The sequence below is a fragment of the Heterodontus francisci genome, chromosome 38, assembly GCF_036365525.1.
Source record: "Heterodontus francisci isolate sHetFra1 chromosome 38, sHetFra1.hap1, whole genome shotgun sequence".
Classification (NCBI taxonomy): Eukaryota; Metazoa; Chordata; class Chondrichthyes; order Heterodontiformes; family Heterodontidae; genus Heterodontus; species Heterodontus francisci.
This window is the reverse complement of record NC_090408.1, coordinates 35,740,120-35,763,716: the sequence shown is the minus strand read 5'-3', so window position 1 is coordinate 35,763,716 and position 23,597 is coordinate 35,740,120. Positions and strand designations below refer to the sequence as shown.

Here is a 23,597-nt window from a genome sequence, read left to right as displayed (position 1 = left end):
CTCACACTAACATTAACACACACACACTCCAGCCTCACACTAACATTAACACACACACACACTCCAACCTCACACTAACATTAACACACACACACTCCAACCTCACACTAACATTAACACACACACACTCCAGCCTCACACTAACATTAACACACACACACACTCCAACCTCACACTAACATTAACACACACACACTCCAGCCTCACACTAACATTAACACACACATACTCCAGCCTCACACTAACATTAACACACACACACTCCAGCCTCACACTAACATTAACACACACACACTCCAGCCTCACACTAACATTAACACACACACACACTCCAGCCTCACACTAACATTAACACACACACACACTCCAACCTCACACTAACATTAACACACACACACTCCAACTTCACACTAACATTAACACACACACACTCCAGCCTCACACTAACATTAACACACACACACACTCCAGCCTCACACTAACATTAACACACACACACTCCAGCCTCACACTATCATTAACACACACACACACTCCAACCTCACACTATCATTAACACACACACACTCCAGCCTCACACTATCATTAACACACACACACTCCAGCCTCACACTATCATTAACACACACACACTCCAACCTCACACTAACATTAACGCACACACACACACTCCAGCCTCACACTAACATTAACACACACACACTCCAACCTCACACTAACATTAACACACACACACTCCAGCCTCACACTAACATTAACACACACACACTCCAGCCTCACACTATCATTAACACACACACACACTCCAACCTCACACTAACATTAACACACACACACTCTCGCCTCACACTATCATTAACACACACACACACTCCAACCTCACACTAACATTAACTTGGGAGCATTCTGAGGTGATGAGTTTTGTGAATCTTTGGAACTCTCTACCCCAGGGAGCTGTGGATGCTCAGTTGTTGAGTATATTCAAGACAGAGATGGATAGGATTTTGGGTAGAGAGGGGTTTAAGGGATATGGGGATAGTGAGGGAAGTTGGAGTTAAGGTAAATCAGCCTTGACCTGGTTAATTGACGGAGCAGGCTCGAAGGGCTAAATGGTCTACTCCTGCTCATATTCTCTTATGTTTGTATGAAAGGCACTATATAAATGGGAGTCTGTCTTCTCTTTTTTTTCACACTCGATGGCCATACTGTGCATCCATTCTAGCAGAGGGGTCAAAAAGTGGGCAGTCTGACTGATTTCTCCCCTCCCCTTGCCCAGAGCACCAGGGCAACGTTTCAAATGCTGCCCTTGCCTCACGCCAACCAACTTGGCAGAGGCTGAAAATTTAAACAGTGGTTTTAGCACTCATTGGCTGGCCTTATAACTGCTGTGTAGATGTTGCTGGAGGCACACACATCAGCTCCATGGACGGATTGAAAATGTCCTGCTTTAGTGTTCCACTCGAAAGGAAATTCAGTTGTGGCATTAATAGACTACCTGGAGAGGACAGATAGCAACCAATTGGATCATTGTAGCTTTCAGTGGCCCTTCATCCATGTTAGGAAGATTGGGTAAAGGACCCTGCTCTGGTTTGCGTTGTTGTACCCTGTTGCAAAGGTAACTTAATCCTGTCATGATTAATACAAATGAGGCCTGTTTATTTATTAAAGTATCTGAATGGGGCTTCAATCTAAAACTGAAGCATCTCAAGTCGCTTATCAGTAAGTTCAAAGATAGCCAAAGTTGTCTTCACCATGTATAGTGTTTACCATTATTCATCGCTCAGTGTTCTCACCTTACTCGTGGCCGTGGCACTCGACCCCTTGACGACAGCAACATTGGTGACTTGAACAAACAGGTAGTTGTTGTCTACGAGTGGCCAGGCCCCGCGGACCTTGCACGTTTGGAAGTCGTCGGTGAACGTCCGGAGATGCGGGTCCCCGAACAGGCCGCAGTGTGTGTAGTTCGGGCGCGGTGCGTGCTGCTGCAGGCTCTTCTCGTAGTTGCAGATCTCTGGAGCATCGGAGTGCACCATGCAGTCAGGCGAGGTTGGCTGCGTGCGCGGGGGGGCGTGCGTGGGCCCCACCTTGGAGCAGTTGTGCTGGCTCATGAGGTCCTCGATGCCGTGGACTGCGGAGTGATAGGCCAGGTCCCCTCGGCAGGCACGCGCTGTCTTCCGGGTGCACTGGGAATAGGCTCGTAGTGCAATGCAAAACTCCACCGATTCTTCCGCGCCCACGTGTAGTCCAGAGGTGGCGGTTAGGTACTCAGAATTACACTTCAGAATCCTGCACTGACAGCTGACTGTGGGCAAAAAACAAGACATTGTTAACTTTTTCTCCTCAATTTTGCACCCTTTCCTCCCCTCCTTCCCTCCAGGCGCTCTTCCTTGTTAGATGCCTGCCTTCTCCCAGGACCTGATTCAGGAGCCCATTGTGCAGTGAATGGGAGTTGGCTATTTGATTGTGAGAAGCAGCACAGTTGAGCAGGAACTCCATTTGTACCTGGCAGGAATCACTGAGATAAGATCAGCACCAGGAAACATGGTCAATTTTGTTTCCTGCCTCCAAAAGCCAGAATTAGTGAGGCCAATTGTACCACCCTAACCACTGCTCCCCTGGAAGTTAACCCTGTGTAGACCAGGACTTGAACCTGAGCACATTTCTGCTCTGTGTGACTTACTATCACTGCACATTTATCAGCTCAGCGTTGAGAGGTTGTTTCTAGTGACTTAATGTTCGCTGCCATTGTGATGTTGAGGTGGCAAGGAACACCAATTTACAGCCTGTAATAATACTGTGGACTCTGCTGTGATTACCACTAGACCCCTGAACTCTTTGCCTCAAACAAATGTAAATGAAGCTCTCTCCGGTGGACACAGATGATATTGTGAGGAAGAAAAATAACAGCCACGTCTCCTGGTCCCTGCTCATGGCCTGTGTTAGTCGTGTTGAGTTTGGGGATTACAGTGGTGGAGATGGGGATATGCTGGTGTGGGGGAGGGGAGCAATGACTCATGTTGCCATTTCAGTAAAGTGAATGTAACATATGAAACCTTCATACAAATCACCACTTGAACTGTGACAAACAGCCGGACGTAGAGTTACAGATTCTGTCCTTCCAGCCACAGTTGAGTGCCTGGAGAGAACATGTTTGAGCTATATAACATTAGGGTGAAGCACTGGAAAGTAAAGATCTGTCACCGACAGTGGGAGGAAATTGATGGGATGAATTAAGAACATTCTACGGATAACGGACTGGCCCAACCTTAAGGTACTTTAGCCAAAGTTGGACCTTTCCTGTAGTGTGTTGATACCAACATAGCAAACACAAGGAGGAAGTCACCAATCAAGTCTTGGTTATACTGGGTGCTGAGCCACTAACACCATGGAAGGTAAAGCCTATTGATTGTGGTAAAATATATATGTACCTGATACTTGGAGAGAATGGCAGTTGGGGAGGAGAGGACAGGACAGCTATAACATTGGCTTCCACTTTATCTCAAAAGGCAAAAATTGCTTCCTCAGTTCAATGGCCCCAAGAACCATTTTCCCCATCTTTAGACTTCTTGACTCTCTTTTCATCTTGTGACACACTGCGTTGCTGCGCTGTACCCTCTACCTCTTCCTGAGTCGAAATCAACATTCATCACTCTGACTGTGATGCTTTCTCTTGGAGGGCCTCCAAACTGTTGAACACCTTATCCCTCCCTTCGTGTTCCCTCTCTTTTTCCAATCTTTTAAAGCTTTTAAAACTAAAATGTCATGGTCACCTGACCACCACTTCCTTTATCTTCTCTCAAAATAAAAGGAGTTTGAAATGATGAAGGGTTTTGGGAGAGTAAGTAAGGAGAAACCGGTTCTACTGGTGGGAAGGTTGGTAGCCGAGTGGCACAAATTTAAGATAATTGGCAAAGGAAGACCAGGGGAAGATAAGGAAAATTAAAAACTTATGCAGCAAGTTGTTGTGATCTGGAATGCACAGCCTGGCAGCAGAAACAGATTTAATAGTAACGTTCAAAAGGGAATTGGATAAATTCTTGAAAAGGAAAATTTTGCAGGGCTATGGGGAAGGAGTTGGGGTATGGGACTATTTGGACAGCTCTTTCGAAGAGCTGACACAAGCACGATGGGCCGACTGGCCTCCTTCAATGCTGTATCATTCTCTCCCATTCTTTCCAATGCTGGTGGTGGCCTGCACGATGGGCCCTGACCCTTCTACTTAGTCTCTCAATTTGAAAGCTACATCTCGAATAAATGGATACCTGGGAGTGATTAGGACACAACAATCTAATTCAAGGGATTCAGACGACATCACAAATCACAGCACAAGGCGTACGGATCTCATAACTGTCATCTGAATCCGGAGATGGAGTTCTGAGTTGGTATGGACACTGCGAGATTAACGGTTGTGAAATGATTAAGGTCGGTTTATCAAGAGCTGATCTGTAGCTGACGATCTGTATTATGGTTGTATAATAGATTTATGGCAACAATTTAGGAAAGCTCTGCAAGGTTCATGGAAGTAAATTGTATTCCTCAGAAATAAAAGGTCTTTCTGTGCCCTTAGCAGTTCTTCTAATAAACCATTCACATGGAGCACCCCTTTCGAAGCTACTGCCCAGTGGGGTACTAAGCTGCAGAGAACATCCCCCCCACCCCACCCCACAGGCTGAGGAGGGGGAGAATAATCAATTAGCAAGTCCCACCACTGATCAGTGTCCAGTGGCCCTCAGCAAATGCTCAAGTGTGAATATCGACGGACAATGCAGCTGTGAAGTCAGCCCTCGGCCAATATTCACTGCCTAGGTGAGGTGCCCCCCCAAGTATCAGCAGGACACCTGGAGCCTAGTTAATTGTTGCCTGGCAAGAGCGGGCACACACTGCCATTTCGAAAACCACCCCTTAGCTGCAGCTGCGAGCCCTGAGACGTCCTCATGATAATAAAGTGGACTTTGAACAGGTTCCCAGATTTTACACTCCAGGGACTCAGCTCTTTCAGAAAACGCTGGTATTGATTTGGAGAGCGCACTGTGTCATTAGTGTAAAGCAGACACAGATTTGTAGCCTCGCCGCCTCATACATGGTTCCTAATCCTGGATTGTAAGTGGCAGGTTGCGAGTGAAGGAGTTTTCTCAAACAAGAATCAAAACTGGATGGTCACGAGTCGATCCAGCTGTTTTTATACACCACCAGCAGCTGATTATAAAACATAATTGGGAGAAGCAGCTGGGCCAGCGAATGGTACCAAACATGAAATGATGGAGAAGGATAATTATTAAAAATATCTTTTTAAAGGTCTCTTCCTTCCTTCTGGCCTCCTTGTCTCGAGAGACAATGGGTAAGCACCTAGAGGTGGTCAGTGGTTTGTGGAGCAGCACCTGGAGTGGCTATAAAGGCCAATTCCAGAGTGATAGACTCTTCCACAGGTGCTGCAGGTAAAGGTGGTTGTCGGGGCTGTTACACTGTTGGCTCTCTCCTAACACTGCTGTCTCTTTTCCTGTCAACTGCAGAGTCTCTTCGACTCGCCTCTCTTCAGCCCTGCCTTTATGGCTGTCCACCAGCTCTGGTGACCGCTGGCAACTGGCTCCCACGACTTGTGGTCAATGTCATAGGACTTCATGTCGCATTTGCGGAAGTCTTTAAAGCGGAGGCATGGATGGCCGATGGGTCTGATATCAGCGACGAGCTCGCTGTACAATACATCCTTGGGGATCCTGCCATCTTCCATTCGGCTCACATGGCCAAGCCATCTCAAGCGCCGCTGCTCAGTAGGGTGTATATGCTGGGGATGTTGGCTGCCTCGAGGACTTCTGTGTTGGAGATACGGTCCTGCCACCTGATGGCAAGGATTCTCCGGAGACAGCGAAGATGGAATGAATTGAGATGTCGCTCTTGGCTGATATACATTGTCCAGGCCGTAGAGCAAGGTACTGAGGACACAGGCTTAAAACACTCGGACTTTTGTGTTCCGTGTCAGTGCGCCATTTTCCCACACCCTCTTGGCCAGTCTGGACACAGCAGCAGATGTCTTTCCCATGCACTTGTTGATTTCTGCATCGAGAGACAGGTTGCTGGTAATGGTTGAGCCTTGGTAGGGGAAATCTTGAACCACTTCCATAGTGTGGTTGCTGATATTTATGGATGGAGCATTTCTGACGTTCTGTCCCATGATGTTCGTTTTCTTGAAACTGACGGTCAAGCCAAATTCGTTGCAGGCAGCCGCAAACCTGTCGATGAGTCTCTGCAGACACTCTTCAGTGTGAGATGTTAATGCAGCATCGTCAGCAAAGAAGAGTTCCCTGATGAGGACTTTCCGTACTTTGGTCTTCGCTCTAAGACGGGCAAGGTTGAACAACCTGCCATCTGATCTGAGTGGAGGAAAATTTCTTCTTCTGAAGACTTAAACGCATGAGCGAGCAGCAGGGAGAAGGAGATCCCAAACAGTGTGGGTGCGAGAACACAGCCCTGTTTCACACCACTCAGGATGGGAAAGGAGTCTGATGAGGCACCGTTATGCTGAATTGTGCCTTTCATATTGTCATGGAACGAGGTGATGATTCTTATTAGCTTTGGTGGACATCCGATCTTTGCTAGTAGTCTGAAGAGACCACGTCTACTGATGAGGTCAAAGGCTTTGGTGTGGTCTATGAAGGCAATGTTCACGGCACTTCTCCTGTAGCTGGTGGGGTGAGCAGCCACCGCCGGCACCTTGGCCAAAGGTCTCTCCTCCTCCAATTTTTCCCACTCCCCCCTTAAAGGTGACCACTTTCACTGGGGTAGGGTTCAATGAGTGTTGGCTGATTTCCAGTACCTCATCCAAAGGGCTACTTAAGCAGGGAGTGGTGACAGTGTATTTGACCATGGAGGGCTAAGCCAAACCTGTGCTTGCCTAATGCCCATTCACACAGGCATTCCCAGCATGGGTTAGGGTATAACAAACAGGAGCAGGCTAACCTTTCCTTTCCTTCTTAGCTCAGGCCATTTGCAGCCTCACTGCCAAAGCTGAAATAAGCTGACCCATCACAGTCAGAGGATCGAACCTGGGGCTAGATCACTCTGCACCATACCAGGTGCTGAGCCTACTAACTGAAGGGGTAAATACGATTTCAACATCTGGTTAAAAATTTACATATTTTGTTGTCCTTAGCTATTGGCCAGATTCGTGTTTGCACAAATCTTCTAATGCAAAGTAATACCTTGATGCTACAATTTCTTAATGCATAATAATCATCTCTCAATTATCCATTCTGACTTATGGAGAGAAAGATAATGATTCACATTTAATTCCTTAAATTAAATTCATTGGCCACAATATTGAAACCAACCAATGCATTTTTAATGGCAATTATATTTTACATGAAACAAATCTTAGAAAGGGCATGCTTCTGAAATAAGTAAGTTACTCATTTAATGTGATGTTGAAGGCTGCAGTTTGAGGTTAATCACTTTGATCCCTGTACAATAGCCTTTTGGATTAAGGTTTAAGAGAGAGTCACATTTCAGAAATAGAGAACTGATGTGAATTTACTTTGAGATGTCCTTTTTAATTACTTCTCCCTCCCCTTGGCATGGACTCTCGCCAACGTACAGTTCCATAGATGCCAACTTATGCAAGTGGGTGTTCTTCATTAAAAAAAATAATATGTGAGCCTAGGTGAGTGTTGCCAAGCTATTTGACAATGGGGGCTTCACAACCAAACCAATCCCTGTCATCAGCTGACACCAGCACTTCGCCATGGGAGTCCTGGAAAGCTATCAGGACCAGGAACCCTGGCTGATTTCCACTCCCCACCCCATACACCTCCCCCAATCCAATACAGACCAGGAGTCAAACAGTTGTCCGTGCAGTCTGTATCACACTGGGTTGCACTCTGAAAGGTTATATCACTGCGATGGAGCCAGGACAGAGCTGTGTTACTTTGATGGCAATCACAACATGCAAACACGCCTCATGTAACACTGATATACTTCCCACAAATTATAGCATTGCATTGTGCATTTAACAACAACAAATGAAAAGTTTTCTAAACAGCAATCAGTGCTATTCTGAAGCAACTCTCATTGAATGAACTATTGTCGTCAAATGCATTCTTCGCTCAGGTTAACACCGAGGCACATTTAAAGGAACATATTACCATGGATTGATGAAAAATCACACATTTTATCAGTAAAAAGGGGGGAGGGGGATCTGTGACTTTGAATAAATGGCTAATCTCAATATCATTGACTACAATACAAAACTGCCCTTTTAAAAATAAATATTTATAACAATATGCAAATCAGTTGCTACTTTCCCCTTACAATGAAAGAATGGGCAATTTGGATTCTGTGAACCATTCAATTTGCACTACAAAGCCTTCAATGAAACCAGCCAGATTTTCCCACAAAGGAAACTCAGAGGGACTTCAAGAGAAAGAAATAAAAAGAGGGAAAAGATCTGAAGAGGGACATATTCATGAATTTGAAATGTAAGGTACAGCTCTGAATAGACACAATACACAATAAGATATTCACAGATATATCACATACACACACAAAATCATTGATCCCCAAACTTAATCACATCAATTACCATCGCATTTCCTGCCTTCGGCCACTACCTACATAGAAAGACTCAAACTGCTTCGGTGGAGATTTATAATTTCCCTGACTGTCAACAGGAATAAATCCCCAGTATGTTGAATGTCTCAACTGCTGTTTTGTGTGAATTACTTTTTAAAACAGAGGACTTAGGAATTTTCAACACCCTACTGAAAATTTGCATGAAAATGCAATCCGGAGCAATAATGCATATTGCAGGCAGCAGTAACAAGTGCACACTGATATTTTTAAACAGTGCTGCGTTTATTTATACACTGACCCTGGAAGTTGCATTTAAACTATTTTATGAACTCGTGCGTGGGAGGAAGATTGCTATAGTTTATATTCAGTTTTCGCAGGCTTTAAACGTTCTTTTTTTTAATGAAAGGCAGTGATAATATTTGTTTTTTGCTATTGGAAGGAGTTTTAATGGAGCGAGATAAAGTCTATCTGCGCCCATCTAATGACCAATTAGCCGGATTCGTGGTAATGTAAACCCTGTGGGGGTTTGATGAAATTAAAGAATAAAAGGATTTCTGATGCGTTTATCAGGCAAGATTGGTCATTTTTTCACCAGTAAATGTAGGGCTGGGATGAAGAACCTCTTCAATTCAAATTAAGGTGATACAAAAGTGAATTGAGTGATATTCTCGTGTCGCAAGTATAAATTCAGAACATTAGATACATCCAGATGTATAAAATCATGTTTTGTACGTTAAGAAATTAGTTCACAGCTCCTCTAAGTTAGGGTCTGGGCACATGGGATTTTATTAAGTGGGACGGGGGGGGGTTACTTTAAGAAAGTTTCTGAAGTTTTTTTGAAAGCTGCCATTGGCTACCCATCCCCCAACAAAACAGAGTTTTCTGTAGGGGTCTTTGTGAGACCCTCACAGCACCGAGCAAAGACAGAGAGAGAGCACTTGTGATTTTTTTTTTAAACGTGACGGCTTGTATTAAGGTTAAAACTTTAACATCGAGGGGAAAGCAGATTTCTGTAAACACGTCGCTAACTTTATGAAGCCCAAAATTTGGATTTGATTTTCTTCACCCGGTCCGATGAACTCCCCTCAGTCGCTAAGAAAAACTTTCCCCCACCCCCCCTCTAAACTACTGTCTTTCAGATCGCAAACGTCAACAACTTTAAGCAACTTTCAAAAAAAAACAACCTTCTCTTGGATACGTCGGTCTATTTTTTTTTCTGCTGAAATTTTAAAGAGCCTTGATTAGTTTTTCAGAACTCTTCAAATTCGGTTTAAATTACTTCGCGTGACAAAAACCAAGTCTCAGCTAAAAAGAATAAACTGTCTGAAAGATTGTTTTTCTGCATCCGAAATCTGGCCACATTCTGAGCTCAGCCCACGCAAGAGGCAAACTTAAAAAAATAGTCTGAGACTTTTCCAAGTTCTCTTTGTGCGTTGGAATGTCTTTGCTTTACCTGCTGGGAGGAAGAGGACGATGGTGAGGATCTGAAGGACTCGATGGTCGAATGGGTCGCCCCTTCTCCCCATTCCCATCCATCCAGCCCAGACTGGGATCCTGCAGAACTCCAACTCTCCAACTCTGCTCGCCCTGAGTGAGAGAGGCAGAAAAATAAAGAAATCAGAAGCACACACGCCAAGGAGAGAGAAAGAGACCGCTGAGAGCTCCACAACCCCATCAATCAACCGTGTCCGGGACCGATCCCTCCTTTCTCCTGAGCGAATAGGGTTGAAGCAGTGAGACTGGCTCCTCCTAGGATCAGGGCCAAGCCAGCAAACAGAGCGAGAGAGAAATCGCCAGCCAGAGAGAGAGAGAAACAGCCAGGGAAAGAGAGAGAGAGAGAGAGAGAGAGAAACAGCCAGGGAAAGAGAGAGAAACAGCCAGAGAGAGAGAGAGAGAAACAGCCAGGGAAAGAGAGAGAGAGAGAGGGAAAGAGAGAAACAGCCAGAGAGAGAGAGAGAGAGAGAAACAGCCAGGGAAAGAGAGAGAGAGAGAAACAGCCAGAGAGAGAGAGGGAAAGAGAGAAACAGCCGGGGAAAGAGATAGAACCAGGGAGGGAAAGAAACAGCCAGAGAGAGAGAGAGAGAAACAGCCGGGGAAAGAGATAGAACCAGGGAGAGAAAGAAACAGCCAGAGAGAGAGAGAAACAGCCGGGGAAAGAGAGAGAACCAGGGAGAGAAAGAAACAGTCAGAGAGAGAGAGAGAGAAACAGCCGGGGAAAGAGATAGAACCAGGGAGAGAAAGAAACAGCCAGAGAGAGAGAGAGAAACAGCCGGGGAAAGAGATAGAACCAGGGAGAGAAAGAAACAGTCAGAGAGAGAGAGAAACAACTGGGGAAAGAGAGAGAACCAGGGAGAGAAAGAAACAGTCAGAGAGAGAGAGAAACAGCCGGGGAAAGAGATAGAACCAGGGAGAGAAAGAAACAGCCAGAGAGAGAGAGAGAAACAGCCGGGGAAAGAGATAGAACCAGGGAGAGAAAGAAACAGTCAGAGAGAGAGAGAAACAACTGGGGAAAGAGAGAGAACCAGGGAGAGAAAGAAACAGCCAGAGAGAGAGAGAGAGAGAAACAGCTGGAGAAAGAGAGAGAACCAGGGAGAGAAAGAAACAGCCAGAGAGAGAGAGAGAGAAACAGCCAGGGAAAGAGATAGAACCAGGGAGAGAAAGAAACAGCCAGAGAGAGAGAGAGAGAGAGAGAGAAACAGCCAGGGAAAGAGATAGAACCAGGGAGAGAAAGAAACAGCCAGAGAGAGAGAGAGAGAGAAACAGCCCAGGAAAGAGAGAGAACCAGAGAGAAAGAGAAACAAGCAATGAAATTGTCAGAGAGTGACAGAAACAGCCAGAAATTTTATAAAAACAGATTATTTCTAGAGAGAGAAAGTCAAGAAGACAGAGAAACCCAGAGAGAGGGAGAGAAACAGGGCCAAAGAGAGAGGAAGATGGAAATTAAGAACTGCACCAGGGAAATAGAGAGATCCAGAGACAGGAGAGCGGAGAGAGGCAGCAAGATAAAGAAAGACAGAGGGAACTGAGAGAGAGAACCCGAAAGAGAAAGAGGGATGGACAGACAAAGAATGAAAGGCAGTCAGAGAGAGAGAAATTCCCCATTGCAGTCTAACATCTTGTTAGATCATCTGATTAGGAAAAGCTGTAACTGCTCAGGACTGGAGAATCAGTTTAATTCCCTCAAATTTTATTTTCAATAAGTGTTTTTGTCTATTTTGGCCCTTTGACTTTTTTTTAAAAAGTATTTCATGGTGTAAGTACAGGATGTGACTGGGAGTTACAGCCCTGGGTATCTCATGGACTGAAGCTTGTTGGCTGTCAGGAGAAATGAATGAACACTGGGTGTCCTCCAGCTCCCAGAGACCCTGGTTCAAGCAGCGATGGGGAACTTTGCATTGCAGCTCTGAACTGCTTATACACAAGAATATAACAGGGCATCTGCAGTCCCCTCAGTGGACTGGTTTCAGACAGGTTCGGGAGAGAGTAACAGCCTGAGAGGGACAGAGAGAGACGGTTAAGCCAATACAGATCCGAAAGAGAATCTGAACCTTGCCAAGCTGAACTGCACACCTCGCAGCCTGTCTACCACTGAGGCATGGGGGATGCCAATTAAAGGAGGGGGGGGGGGGGAGGGAAGTGGGAGAGAGAGTGGCTGTAAAGATCACTCCGTTAAACAGTTAAAGTGGTAGGCCTTGTAGTTTGGTTTATTTAAACGCCATGTTGTCGAGATCATTATTGTTTCCTCAAAAGTTCTTTTTCCAGAAATCCCACATTCTCTTGATGTGTGCTTTAAATATATTTCATGCAGTTTAGAACCAGATGAAAGAAAATTGGAAATGTGGGCATAAATATTTTAATACAGCATAATAACTCCCTGAGTCATAAGCAGTGAGATTACAGCTGTGTCCTTCTACAGCTTCAGGTTTTATAAGAAGTTTTATTGGGGGCGGAGCCCCCTTTTTTTGCAATAAATTTTTTTTAAAAGCCAGAGTGGAGTTTTAAAGATCTGAAATGTCATCGTTTATATTCACTTCATTCACACTCCCAGGTCCTCGCCCCTCCTGCTCTGAATGCACTGATTCTGCCAGGGTTCTGTTCCGTGGATGGCGCTTGCCTACAGAAACCTTATCCAAGTGTCCTCTAATCAGCTGTGAGTCGAGTGCCGATGGGATATTCCACCATGGGAGCATCACTGCAAAGCTTGATCCTGCCTGACATCCAACCACTGGGTAGTGATCAGGAGAGGAGAGCCTGGCTGGCCTTTATCCTCCTTGGCCCAGGGATGCCCAGGCCATTTCTAGTGTCCCACCTGCCATCCTGACTGTGGGCAGCTCAGATCGAAAGGTTTATAGATACTCCCTGTCTAGTCTCACACAATGAATTGGCACCAGGTCTGCTGGGGCTCATTGAACTGTAATGCAGCACATCTCGGGAGCAAGGGAGAAAATGGAGGAGAGAAACGGGGGCAAGGGAACAAAATTGCCTGTGGACAGTTATTGTCATCAAAGAGGTCTTAGATAAACAGAAAAGCTTACATTTATATAGCACTTTTCATGATATCTCAAAGCACCTTACAGGGGATGGAGTACTTGAGAAGTGTAGTCATTGCTCAATACTGTCCTGCAGTATCAGCCTTCATTCTGTGTTCCAAGTCCCAGGAGTGGGATTTGAAAACACAACCTTCTGACTCAGAGGCAAGAGTGCTAGCCACAGCTGACACTGTGAGACAAAGGAATGTAGCTATAGAAGGAAAATTAAATTAAATAAAGCAGTAGTCACCTAGTCAATTCGGATACAAGAATATAGGGCAGGAGCCTGGGCTGGTGAAACAAAGGAGTGGTATTTTGGGTGACTATGGCTGGCTTATATGAAGAACTGGTTTGAGGTTACAGGACCAACATCATTGCAATTCTGAAATCTGTTAAACCCAATTGTGAAAGTGTGGAGCACAAATAAATGTGGCACAAGATCAAGGGGAGATCAAATGGCTGGCGCTGGCATCAGACCAGACACCCGCTTACACTGTGCCAATAGTGCTATCATAATTCGATGAGGCCAATCCTTCGGCAAATTGGATTTGCTTTTGTTTTGCTGCAGTACTAATATGGAGGTAGGTGGGCTACACTGCCCCTCCTCCTCCTTAGTATGTGTTTGATAGTCAATTTGCTATGGCATTGTAGCAATGTGATGAGGCCTGAAAATGCAGTGACAATGGACACAAACGTACATAACAACTTGCATTTATACAGTCGTTTTAAAATAGTAAAATGTCCCAAGGCGCTTTACAGGAGTGCCATCAGACACAATTTGATACTGAGCCACATGAGGAGATATTAGAGCAGGCGACCAGTAGCTTGGTCAAAGGGGTGGATTTTAAGAAGCGTTTTCAAGGGGGACAGAGAGGTAGAGAGTTTTAGAAAGGGAATTCCAGAGCTTCGGCCCAGGCAGCTGAGGGCACGGCCACCAATAGTGAGGCGGAGGATATCCGGGATTTGCAAGAGGCCGGAATTGGAGGAGCGTAGAGATCTCAGAGTGTTGTAGGGCTGCAGGAGGCCACATATATGAGAGCTGTCAAAAACCGGACAAATCGCAGGTGTGATATTTTCAATGGCAAGCCGGGTACCTGAGGAATCACATCACACTAAAAACACAAGCACAGTTCAAAATGCCAAACCACAACATCACACTGATTGTAGTGGACAGCTAATGGCAGTAATATATTCTGCTCTCTTTTTTTATAATTATAGCTCACCTAGCTGTGGGATTTTCAACTGTTTTCTTTCTTGTTTTCTTTCAATGGAGAGCTTGAGGGTGGGCGATACCTGCCTTCAAACAAAATTATGAGAGCTCTCTATTAAATCTATGGGCCATACAGTTATTAGAAGGCCTTTGCTTTCACTGTGAATGACAGGAGGGTGCAACCTCCATTGCGTTCTCTTGTTTCCTCCCGCTCTCCTGAATTTGATATCACAAGTGACGCTTCCCCGAAATGAGGAGAGCTTTCATTTATGTAGTGCCTATTGCATCCTGAGAACGTCTTAAAATTTCACAATTTACCAATGGAATGCAGTCACTTGTGTAAGTAAATGCTGCAGCCAATTTGTACACAGCAAGATTGCACCATCAGTAAACTGAATGAAAGGCTCTCTAGTTTATTATGTTGCTCATTGTAGGAGGAATGTTGACCAAGGTAGAGAGAGAACTCCCTCATTTTTGTCCAATAGTGCCATGGAATCTTTTAATTCCATCTGAACAGGTCGGCGAGGCCTCGGTTTAATGCCTCATCCGAAATGCAGCCTCCAGCATTGCAGCACTTCCCCATTACTGCACTGAAGTGTCAGCCTAATTTATGTACTCACATCCGTAGGAGAGTTGATACCCGCCTATTCTGCACCAGCAAGGGCTAGGAAGGAAATAAAGAAAGCAAATGGTTGCTGGTGGTCACTCTTTTGTTGATGAACATCATCTCAGAGATTGAACAAGAGAAAGAGATGCTGGAGATAGACAGAGGGAATAAAAGGTTGTCTCTTAGATCTTTATACTCCCTCTTCTCATCTCACCACAGTGATCATCTCCAACTACACATATGTTCTCATTCTGGCTCACTCCTTGGTCCCCTCTCCCATCTGCTGGTTTTGTTTCAACCACTACCTTCTCCCACCCTCTGCCACTCCTTGGCTGAACCTTATGCCTTCCCAGTTGCCTCCCTTCGAAACCAAGTTAGGATGTTGGCCAATCTATGAGCTGCCTGGACAATCCCCAGATAGGAGAAAGGTCTACCACGCAGAGCTAAAGACAAGAATTACAACTTTAAAACATCTGTGCAGACAATAAGTTGGAACATGCCAATTGTTTGTCTGTTGGTGCCACCAGTGCCCACCACCAGGACAGAGCCCAGAATATCCCACAGCTACTTCTTTGATAACTAGCTCTGTAATATAAATGTAGTAAAAGGGACAATGGTGCCCCGAGGAACAAACGATCAGCTAGTCTTCACACTCATGATCCGTCGACACTTCCTGGAAGGTGTGTGCAGGTGGTGTGTTGGACGAGGTCAGGATGGGGCTCAGCTTTGTTGCGTTCTGCAATTGAGAAGGCTGCCACCTGGCACATTAGATTGAACATTTGGATGAAGCACTGGCAAACTTTACACCAGGCATGAGTCGGTGCTTTCAGGAGAGAAATGGGGAAAAGGTGGAGTGGGGTGGGGAATGCTTTAAGAAAAAAGGGTTTGCATCTGAGATCAACCAATTCTCCTCCAAACAGCAGCTGTTGTTGGCTAACCAGTGATTCAGTGCTCCATGAGCTAGTTAGACACTCAGCAAACCCAATGAGCGGAGACCCAGGAATTTTCTGCATCATAGAACCATAGAAAAGTTACGGCACAGAAGGAGGCCATTCAGCCCATCCTGTTCACTTGGGAGATTTGGTAGGTCAGGTTTACTCAAGCACAGAAATACAGATGGTAGAAGTCAAACATAAACTGGTAATTAGCCATTTGCTGAGTGCAGTCAGTATAATATATGTGCCATGAAACAGCGTATATTTTAACTTTTTCTTAGTGAATTTTATGTTGCTTCGAACTGCGGGATGTTAGTGCTGGGGAATGAGCACCCAATGTCAGCATCGCTGTTGAGATCCAGCCACAATCTAATTGAATGGCAGAACAGACTCGAGGGTGTGAAAGGCCTACCAGTGTTCCTATCAGACATGCCCGGGTAACTTTTAGCACAGGTTAGATGCAGAGTAAAGTTCCCTCTACCCGGCCCCAACAATCTACATTGGTGTGAAATTCTTTGCACTGGTAATGTAAAGCTTCCTCTACAGCAAGCACTTCCAGGTCAGGTACAGTATAGTAGATAGAGAATAAAGCTCGTTCTACTCCATCTGAACAATATGCCCTAATCTCAAACTCAGGACAACTTAGGAGAATCAATTTCTTTCTAGGAGAGAAAATTTGAAAAAAAAATAACAAAATAAGCCCTGATCCAAGTGTGTAAGGAAAGATCTTGCATTTATATAGCACCTTTCATAACCTCAAGACATCCCAAAGTGCTTTGCAGCCAATGAAATTCTTTTGAGGTGAAGTCACTGTTGAAATGTCGGAGAACTTTGGAGGAGCACAAACTGTGTTGGGACAGTCTGATGTTTGCAAGCAGTATGTCTGTAGCTCATTGTAACATCAATGCACATTGCTGGAAGTTCCTTAGTTTCCCAGGATGTTCCACTGAATGCCTTTTAAATAAACAATTTCTTTTTTTAGAGGAAGTAAGTCTGGAGCTGGACTCTCCAGATGTGAAATATGGCAAGCACTTCAGTTTTTTTTTTGCGATCCTGAAGTATGTATCCACCAGCTTCGAATAGCTGGGACCTAGACAGTCTTATCACTGTCTATGCACATTGAATGACATTTGCTGCTCTTCAGCCCAACTCCCCAGTCTATCCGGATCCACTTTTTTATCATCTGCAAACTTGGAGACTTTTGTTTCTGTCCCTATACCCAAGTTATTTATTATTATAAATAGCAATGACCTAGTTAATCAGTTTGTAGTTCTTGACTTATGCGTTCCACACATATTCCTTGTACATCTTATAGAACTAGCTTGCTGTGACTATGGGGACGCACAGGTGAGTTGGGGCATGTCTTACGATATGTTCACATTGGAAAGAGTTCTTCAAAGTGGTAAAGCTATTGATCGTCTGAATTTGACTTGATTAAATGTGGGGTGGAATGAGAAACAATGGTAGCAAAGGTATAGTCAGTAGAATGGCACAAGGACAGTTATCCAAAGGCCACAATGATGTCTTTCATTTTTTGACCAGTACACTTATTCCTGATGTCAGGGAAGGCCCATTAATGTGAGAACGAGAGTACTGGCCTATATCAGTGGATTCAAAGCTCAGCCTAACAGTATCCAGACAAGAGGGAGATCCTGAGACATCTGTTTGGCACTGGTGTGTATTACTGTTGTGTAGGGAGAACCATCCCCATTCTATTATATTCAAGAAAGAGTTAGATATAGTTCTTAGGGCCAAAGGGATCAAGGGATATGGGGAGAAAGCGGGAACAGGGTACTGAGTTTGGATGATCAGCCATGATTGTATTGAATGGTGGAGCAGGCTCGAAGGGCCAAATGGCCTACTCCTGCTTCTATTTTTCTATGTTTCTAAAACTGAGAGGATTCATCTTCTCCAGTGTCCAAATGTATAAAAACAGAGACAGTGGGAAGTTTTTTCAACAACAACGTTTTGCATTTATATCGTGCCTTTAACATGGAAAAACATCCCAAAAATCAACAAGTTGACACGGAGCCACATTAGGAGATATTGGGGCAGGTGACCAAAAACTTGGTCAAAGAGGACAGTTTTAACTACTGTAATGGAGGTGGGAGAGGTGGAGAGGTTTAAGGAGAGAATTCCAGAGCTTAGGGCCTAGGCAGCTGAAAACATGGGTGACAATTGTGGAGCATGAAAATTGAGGACGTGCAAGAGGACAGAATTGGAGCAGCGCAGAGATCTCGGAAGGTTGTAGTGCTGAAGAGGTAGGGAGGATAGTGGCCATTGAGGGATTTGAAAACAAGGATGAAAATTTTAAAATTGAAGCATTGCCAGACCAGGAGCCAATGTAGGTCAGAAAGCACAGAAGTGATAGGTGAACGAGACTTGGTGTGAGTTAACAGAGATCTCAAGTCACGTTAAGCTGTTATCCAGGACTCAGTCAGAAGACCAGCATATACCATGTTTCCAGGCTTTTACAGTGGACTGGTTACAGCCCCTGTGCGAGCTGCTGCCAAAATCATAAACAGCGGAATCACGCTGGTGCTGTGTGCAATTTGACAAAACAAAATGAAGCAGGTCTATCTTCTTTCAGCTTTGGAAAAAGCTGTGGATTTTGAAAAGAAAAGTCACGATAGTCCGAATCTTGCCCCAAGTTTAACTCATTACAAATGTTGAAAGATTTTTTATGTTGTCTGCAAAAATATGAGGGAGGGACAAGCTAGCTTTGAACAAGCGCAGACTATGTGATTTGAGTAGTTGTGTCTATGACAGTCGGTTGATTTTCAATGTGGTTGACAGTTACTCAAATTCTGAGAGTCTTTGGGAATATTTAAGGAGATGTAGCTGTTTGAATCGGAGAGTCAGTTTGGAACTTCTAAGAGGTTCAATTTTGGCTTCTCACAGCTTTTGCAGTGGGAGGAAATACAAGAGAAAAAAGCAACTTGTGTAAAAATGACCTGTAAAGAATAGCTAACATGTAGGTTATGCCTTTCGAGGAGGTAAAAAGAAGTTGTACTGTAAATAAACAATCATGTTATTTAGTTGCTTGTTCATATTTTGTCAAATCAATTTATTTAATAATTTTAACCTAAAATGAGGCCATCGGCTTATCGAGGAAGGCAGAGAAATCCTATGAGGGCATAGGATAATTCTAGTATACAAAATCATAAGTCGACTTGTTCTGTTGGTTATCCTGTTCACTACCAAAAGTGTACCTGAAATATGAAGTCTAGTGAAGACAATCTCAAAGTTTTTGGGAGTTGGAACTCACAAATTAGAGTGATCTGATATATAAAGGAGAAATAAAAAATCTGGAGTATGTAGGGAGGAAAAGACCCAGAAATATAACTTGGTGTAATGGTAACATTCGCTGTGCCATGTATGCACTGCATAGGCACACAGGGAAAGGAATGGGCCATTCGGCCCCTCAAGCCTGTTCTGCATTCAATGAGATCATGGCTGATTTGTACCTGCCTTGGCTATGGTAAACATGCTGACATTGTGACCAGCCCCATGTAATGCTACATTTGCATCACCACAGGCACTAAATTTGGGAGAGGTCATTGTTCATAGCACCAGATTAGAGAGCCACAGAAATGTGGCTCGATCCTGCTGTCAGGTGGGAGGACGCTGCTAAAATTCTACTCCTAGAAAGGACAGGAAAAGAGAGACTTGCATTTATATAATGCCTATCACAACCTCCTGAAATCGCAAAGCAGTTTAACAGCCGCTGAGTACTTTTGAAGGGTAGACATTGTCTGTACAGAGATTTGGTGGGGGAACTTATATAAAATTACATAGAATTTGCAGCACCAGAAGCAGGTCATTAAGACCAACTGGACTGTGCCGGGGTTTATGCTCCTGATGAGCCTCCCCTCACCCTATTTCATCTAATCCAGCTAACATATCCTTCTATTTCTTGCTCCCCCATATACTTATCTAGCTTCTCCTTAAAAGCACCTATGCTTTTCACCTCAATTACTCCATGTGGTAGGAAGTTCTACATTCTAACCACTTTCTGGCTATAGAAGTTTCTCCTAAATTCCTTATTGGATTTATTAGTTACTATTTTATAGTCATGACACCGAGTTGAATAAGGAAAGTTTATAACAATATAAGTACTGCTCCCTCAATGGATCCAGACCTACTGAATCCATTTCATCCTCCACTAAGGGCTATTTTGCAAAACACAATAATTAATTAATAACGGTCCAAAAGTGCTGGAATGCAACACTGCCCCTATTGACCTGTTGTCAACTCGCGTAAGACTGTCAACGTGTTTACTGTTAAGTAAATAAAAATTACACTCGGCGCAATATCTATGGAAAAATCAATGTAATTATCAAATAATACGTGATTCATTAAATAACGATTAATGTAATTTTCAGATCACATTTTAATGATTCAATTTCCCTCTGTGCGCACTGCAGTTTGGAGAATTTGCTTAAAATGTCAACTAATTTATAAAAGTATATTAACGGTGTAAAATGTACATGGATACAGCCAGGCAATCTGACTGACAAGGTCTGAAGTCTGCCCAGGAAGGCTGCAGGTTTGTCGATTTCCACCGACTCAGCTCTTTTAATATTGCGAATTCTTCTCATTCAAAATATATTTGATTAACCGTCGAATATTCGATTAATCGCTCAAACCTCCCGATTAATAATGCAGAGCTGCGTGAACAGTGCAGCATGCATTTCCCCAATTAATCTACAGCAACCCAGATCCGATGAAATTAAAAGCATTCAGCTTGGATTTGCAAAGAAGAATTTGAAATGATCTTGGTTTTAAATTCGCAAGGAACTGATCCAAATAAGCCAGTGCAAATTGCATTTTTACTACATGTTATCAGAAACATCACAGCATGCATTGAATCTTTTTCAACAGCAGATTCTGTTCTGTGGGCAAAGTAAATAGAAGGTGGTTGGACTGACAGGAGGAAATTCCACAGAAAAACAGCTGGAGAAAATATTTGGGGCAATCTGTTTAAAAAGGGGAATAGCAAATGTTTTGAGTCCCGGCCCCTCATTCTTGTCCATCCCTTAAGGTGTCGCTGTTCGACTCTGAGAGGGATCTAAACAAACGACTGGTTTGGATACACTTTCCATTGAATGTGTCAATCTGGTCTCGTTACATTTCTGTCCTGAGAAATAGGGATAGTGGAATAGGGAGAGAGAGAGATAACGAGCCGGAACCATCCGCACAGCAACTTAAATGGGATCACTACAGCAATTATAAGACACAGACCGCAATCAAAACATCAGCACTTTTTAATATATAACTAGCAAACCACAAATATTCCCACCAAACAAAACACTACTTGATTGCCTTATTTTAATGTTGATAATCATTCAGCCTTAGGGTGATTTACAATTGTCATCTTCGGCAATCCACATCATGGTCAAAGTTTGGATGTGTGTGTGTGTGTATGTGTGTGTGTGTGTATGTGTGTGTCGTTGTTTTTCAAATCTCGCTTTAACGTGTAGTTTTAGAAATCGAAAGAGCAAAAAAAAAACACATGAAATGTAACATTCAGCCGCCTTGCTACTCATTAATAATCCGCCAGAAAATGCCCCTGTTCCAACAAGTTTCCAAAATGCAATATTTGCATTTTTACTGACAGCCTGCAAAAGATTTACAAGTCTCCCATTCAAATTATTTTCAAATTAGGTGGCGTTGCTATTAATAAAACGCCACTTGTATCTTGGGAGTTATTGCGGGGGGGGGGGGGGGGGGAACTCACCGCGGTGGGAAAAGCTGAAAAAATTAATACAAAATTAAAAAGGAGAGAAATGGGTGCCACCAGGAAAAAAAAACTGCACACAGATTAAGCTAGAAACCGCGATCTTTAAAAAGCCTGGAGATAATTATATACACACACAAACTGAGTGACAGGTCGTGTTAAATTCACGGGAAGATACCGAAATCTATCTTGTCTGGGAGAGCAGACAGCGACCAGCCCGGTTCTGTTATCAGCATGACTAGACTGCAGTATTAATAGAAATTAAAGCCATGCTGCACGATTCCTTGCTCCGGGTAATAGTGAACTTTCAGCCCCGCTCTCGCTTGCTTACCTTGGCTGCTGCATGTAACTCTGTCGCCCGGCTGGGTGTGATGACAGCTCCCGCTTCTCCCTTTTCCTCAAAACCCCTGGGCTGGGAAAAAGAAGCTTGGCGTATGAGATTTTTTTTTTTGACCCTTTCTCTCTTAATTTTTTTCTCTCTCTGCGTGTGTTTGTTAAAAGGCTTGTACAGTCAAGATCGTCCCTTTCCTAACCAACATTGAGCCCATCAGGTCCTGGCTTCAGAATTGGGTTGGGGGTTTGGCTTGCTCAGCCTGGTGATACAGAAACGGCAGTGAAATGAGGGAGAGCAATGGACAGACTTTTCAACAACATCCACGTGTTAAGAGAGCTTTGTTAAAATGCAGAGCGGGAGAGAGAGAGAGGCTGCAACACACACTGGGAGTGCAATTCATTAGATCAGGGATCACAATATGTGTGATGAACGGGGAGAAAGGGACATGGGAAAAAGAAAAATAGCAGCTCCACAAACCATTTAATTCCAGTCCATTCACATGGGATGATAGGAGGACACACACACACTACAGTGAGAAAGGAGAGACCCCATCGACAACATCCCCCACTATAGTTAGATTCTTTCCCACTTTTAGCTAAACTAGTCAATACGAAATAAAGTTCTCTTATCAAAAACAAAACTTTGATAAGACTTTTCTGGAAGGGGTGACAGAGAGGGAGGTCCTAGATTGAAGTGTGCATCTGCAATATGTAATGGATCAATGTTTCGATGTATTGATTCCGGCTCCATCAATAGATCACATCAGCTGGTGAAGTTTCCAAATGTAATCATTAATTGTTGTGACTGGGTGATGGTGATCTGTACTCACTCAGATAGAACAGGATTGTGAAATCTATTAATTTCTTTAGAATCCGTTATTTAATGTGTGTGTTTGGAGCCATTGGTATTCAGGAACACACGAACAGGAGTCACCCCTTGAGCTGGTTCCATTTTGGGGAAGCATTCAACCTACAAGAAAGAGAAAGTCTTGCATTTATATAGCACCTTTCACAACCTCAGGAGGTCCCAAAGCGCTTTACAGCTAAAGTATTTTTGAAGTGTATTCAGTGATGTGATGTAGGGAAGCTCGGTACATAAATAACAGAAAACATTTCCATGATGCTAAGGTACGGATGATGTCCACGATGCAGATAGCATGCATCTTGCATTTACAAAGAGAAAGCTGTATCATGAGAAAACAATCAGGAACAGGAACCCTGGCTGATTTCTTGTCCCTCCCTGGTCAGTTATAATGTCTAACATAACAGTCAGCTCGCCATATAACTGCCCTTCCCCACCCACCCAATAGACCAATTTTCCTCCATTAGCAGTCCAGACTCACACATGAAGAGGGGCATTTGGCCAAAGGTTGAGCAGAATGTCTGGTGCTCATGGAAGCAGGCCTTAGCAAAGATCAGCACTTTCAGGAGGGGAGCAGGCAAAGGGGAAAGAACATCACAAAAAGAAATTGGCAGTGACGATGACACTTTAGCAGATACCAGCGCATGCAAAAAAGTGTCTTTTCATGCCCATGCTCTGCCATTTGTTGTCATGGATTTTTCTTTTGTGAATTTTCACTGTCAATATTTGCCTTGTATTTTGAAAATGTACTCTCATTGGTTGAAAATCTGGTGGACATGGTTACCAGGCTGAGAGGAACCCCATGGACAAAGGTCAGAC

The 23,597-nt window shown here is 43.9% G+C and overlaps 1 protein-coding gene across 1 annotated transcript in view; it reads right to left on the bottom strand.

The window, feature by feature from the left end:
* Positions 1–21,984, bottom strand: part of rgma (repulsive guidance molecule BMP co-receptor a) — a 42,683-nt gene extending 20,699 nt beyond the window's left edge. Inside the window, exons 1-3 of the mRNA XM_068017641.1 lie at positions 21,915–21,984; positions 10,016–10,149; positions 1,794–2,302 (exon numbers count right to left, since the gene is read on the bottom strand). Of these exons, the coding sequence (XP_067873742.1) occupies positions 1,794–2,302; positions 10,016–10,149; positions 21,915–21,928 (657 nt within the window). The 5' untranslated portion in view covers positions 21,929–21,984. The remainder of the gene's footprint in view (positions 1–1,793; positions 2,303–10,015; positions 10,150–21,914) is intronic.
* Positions 21,985–23,597: the final 1,613 nt, after the last annotated feature.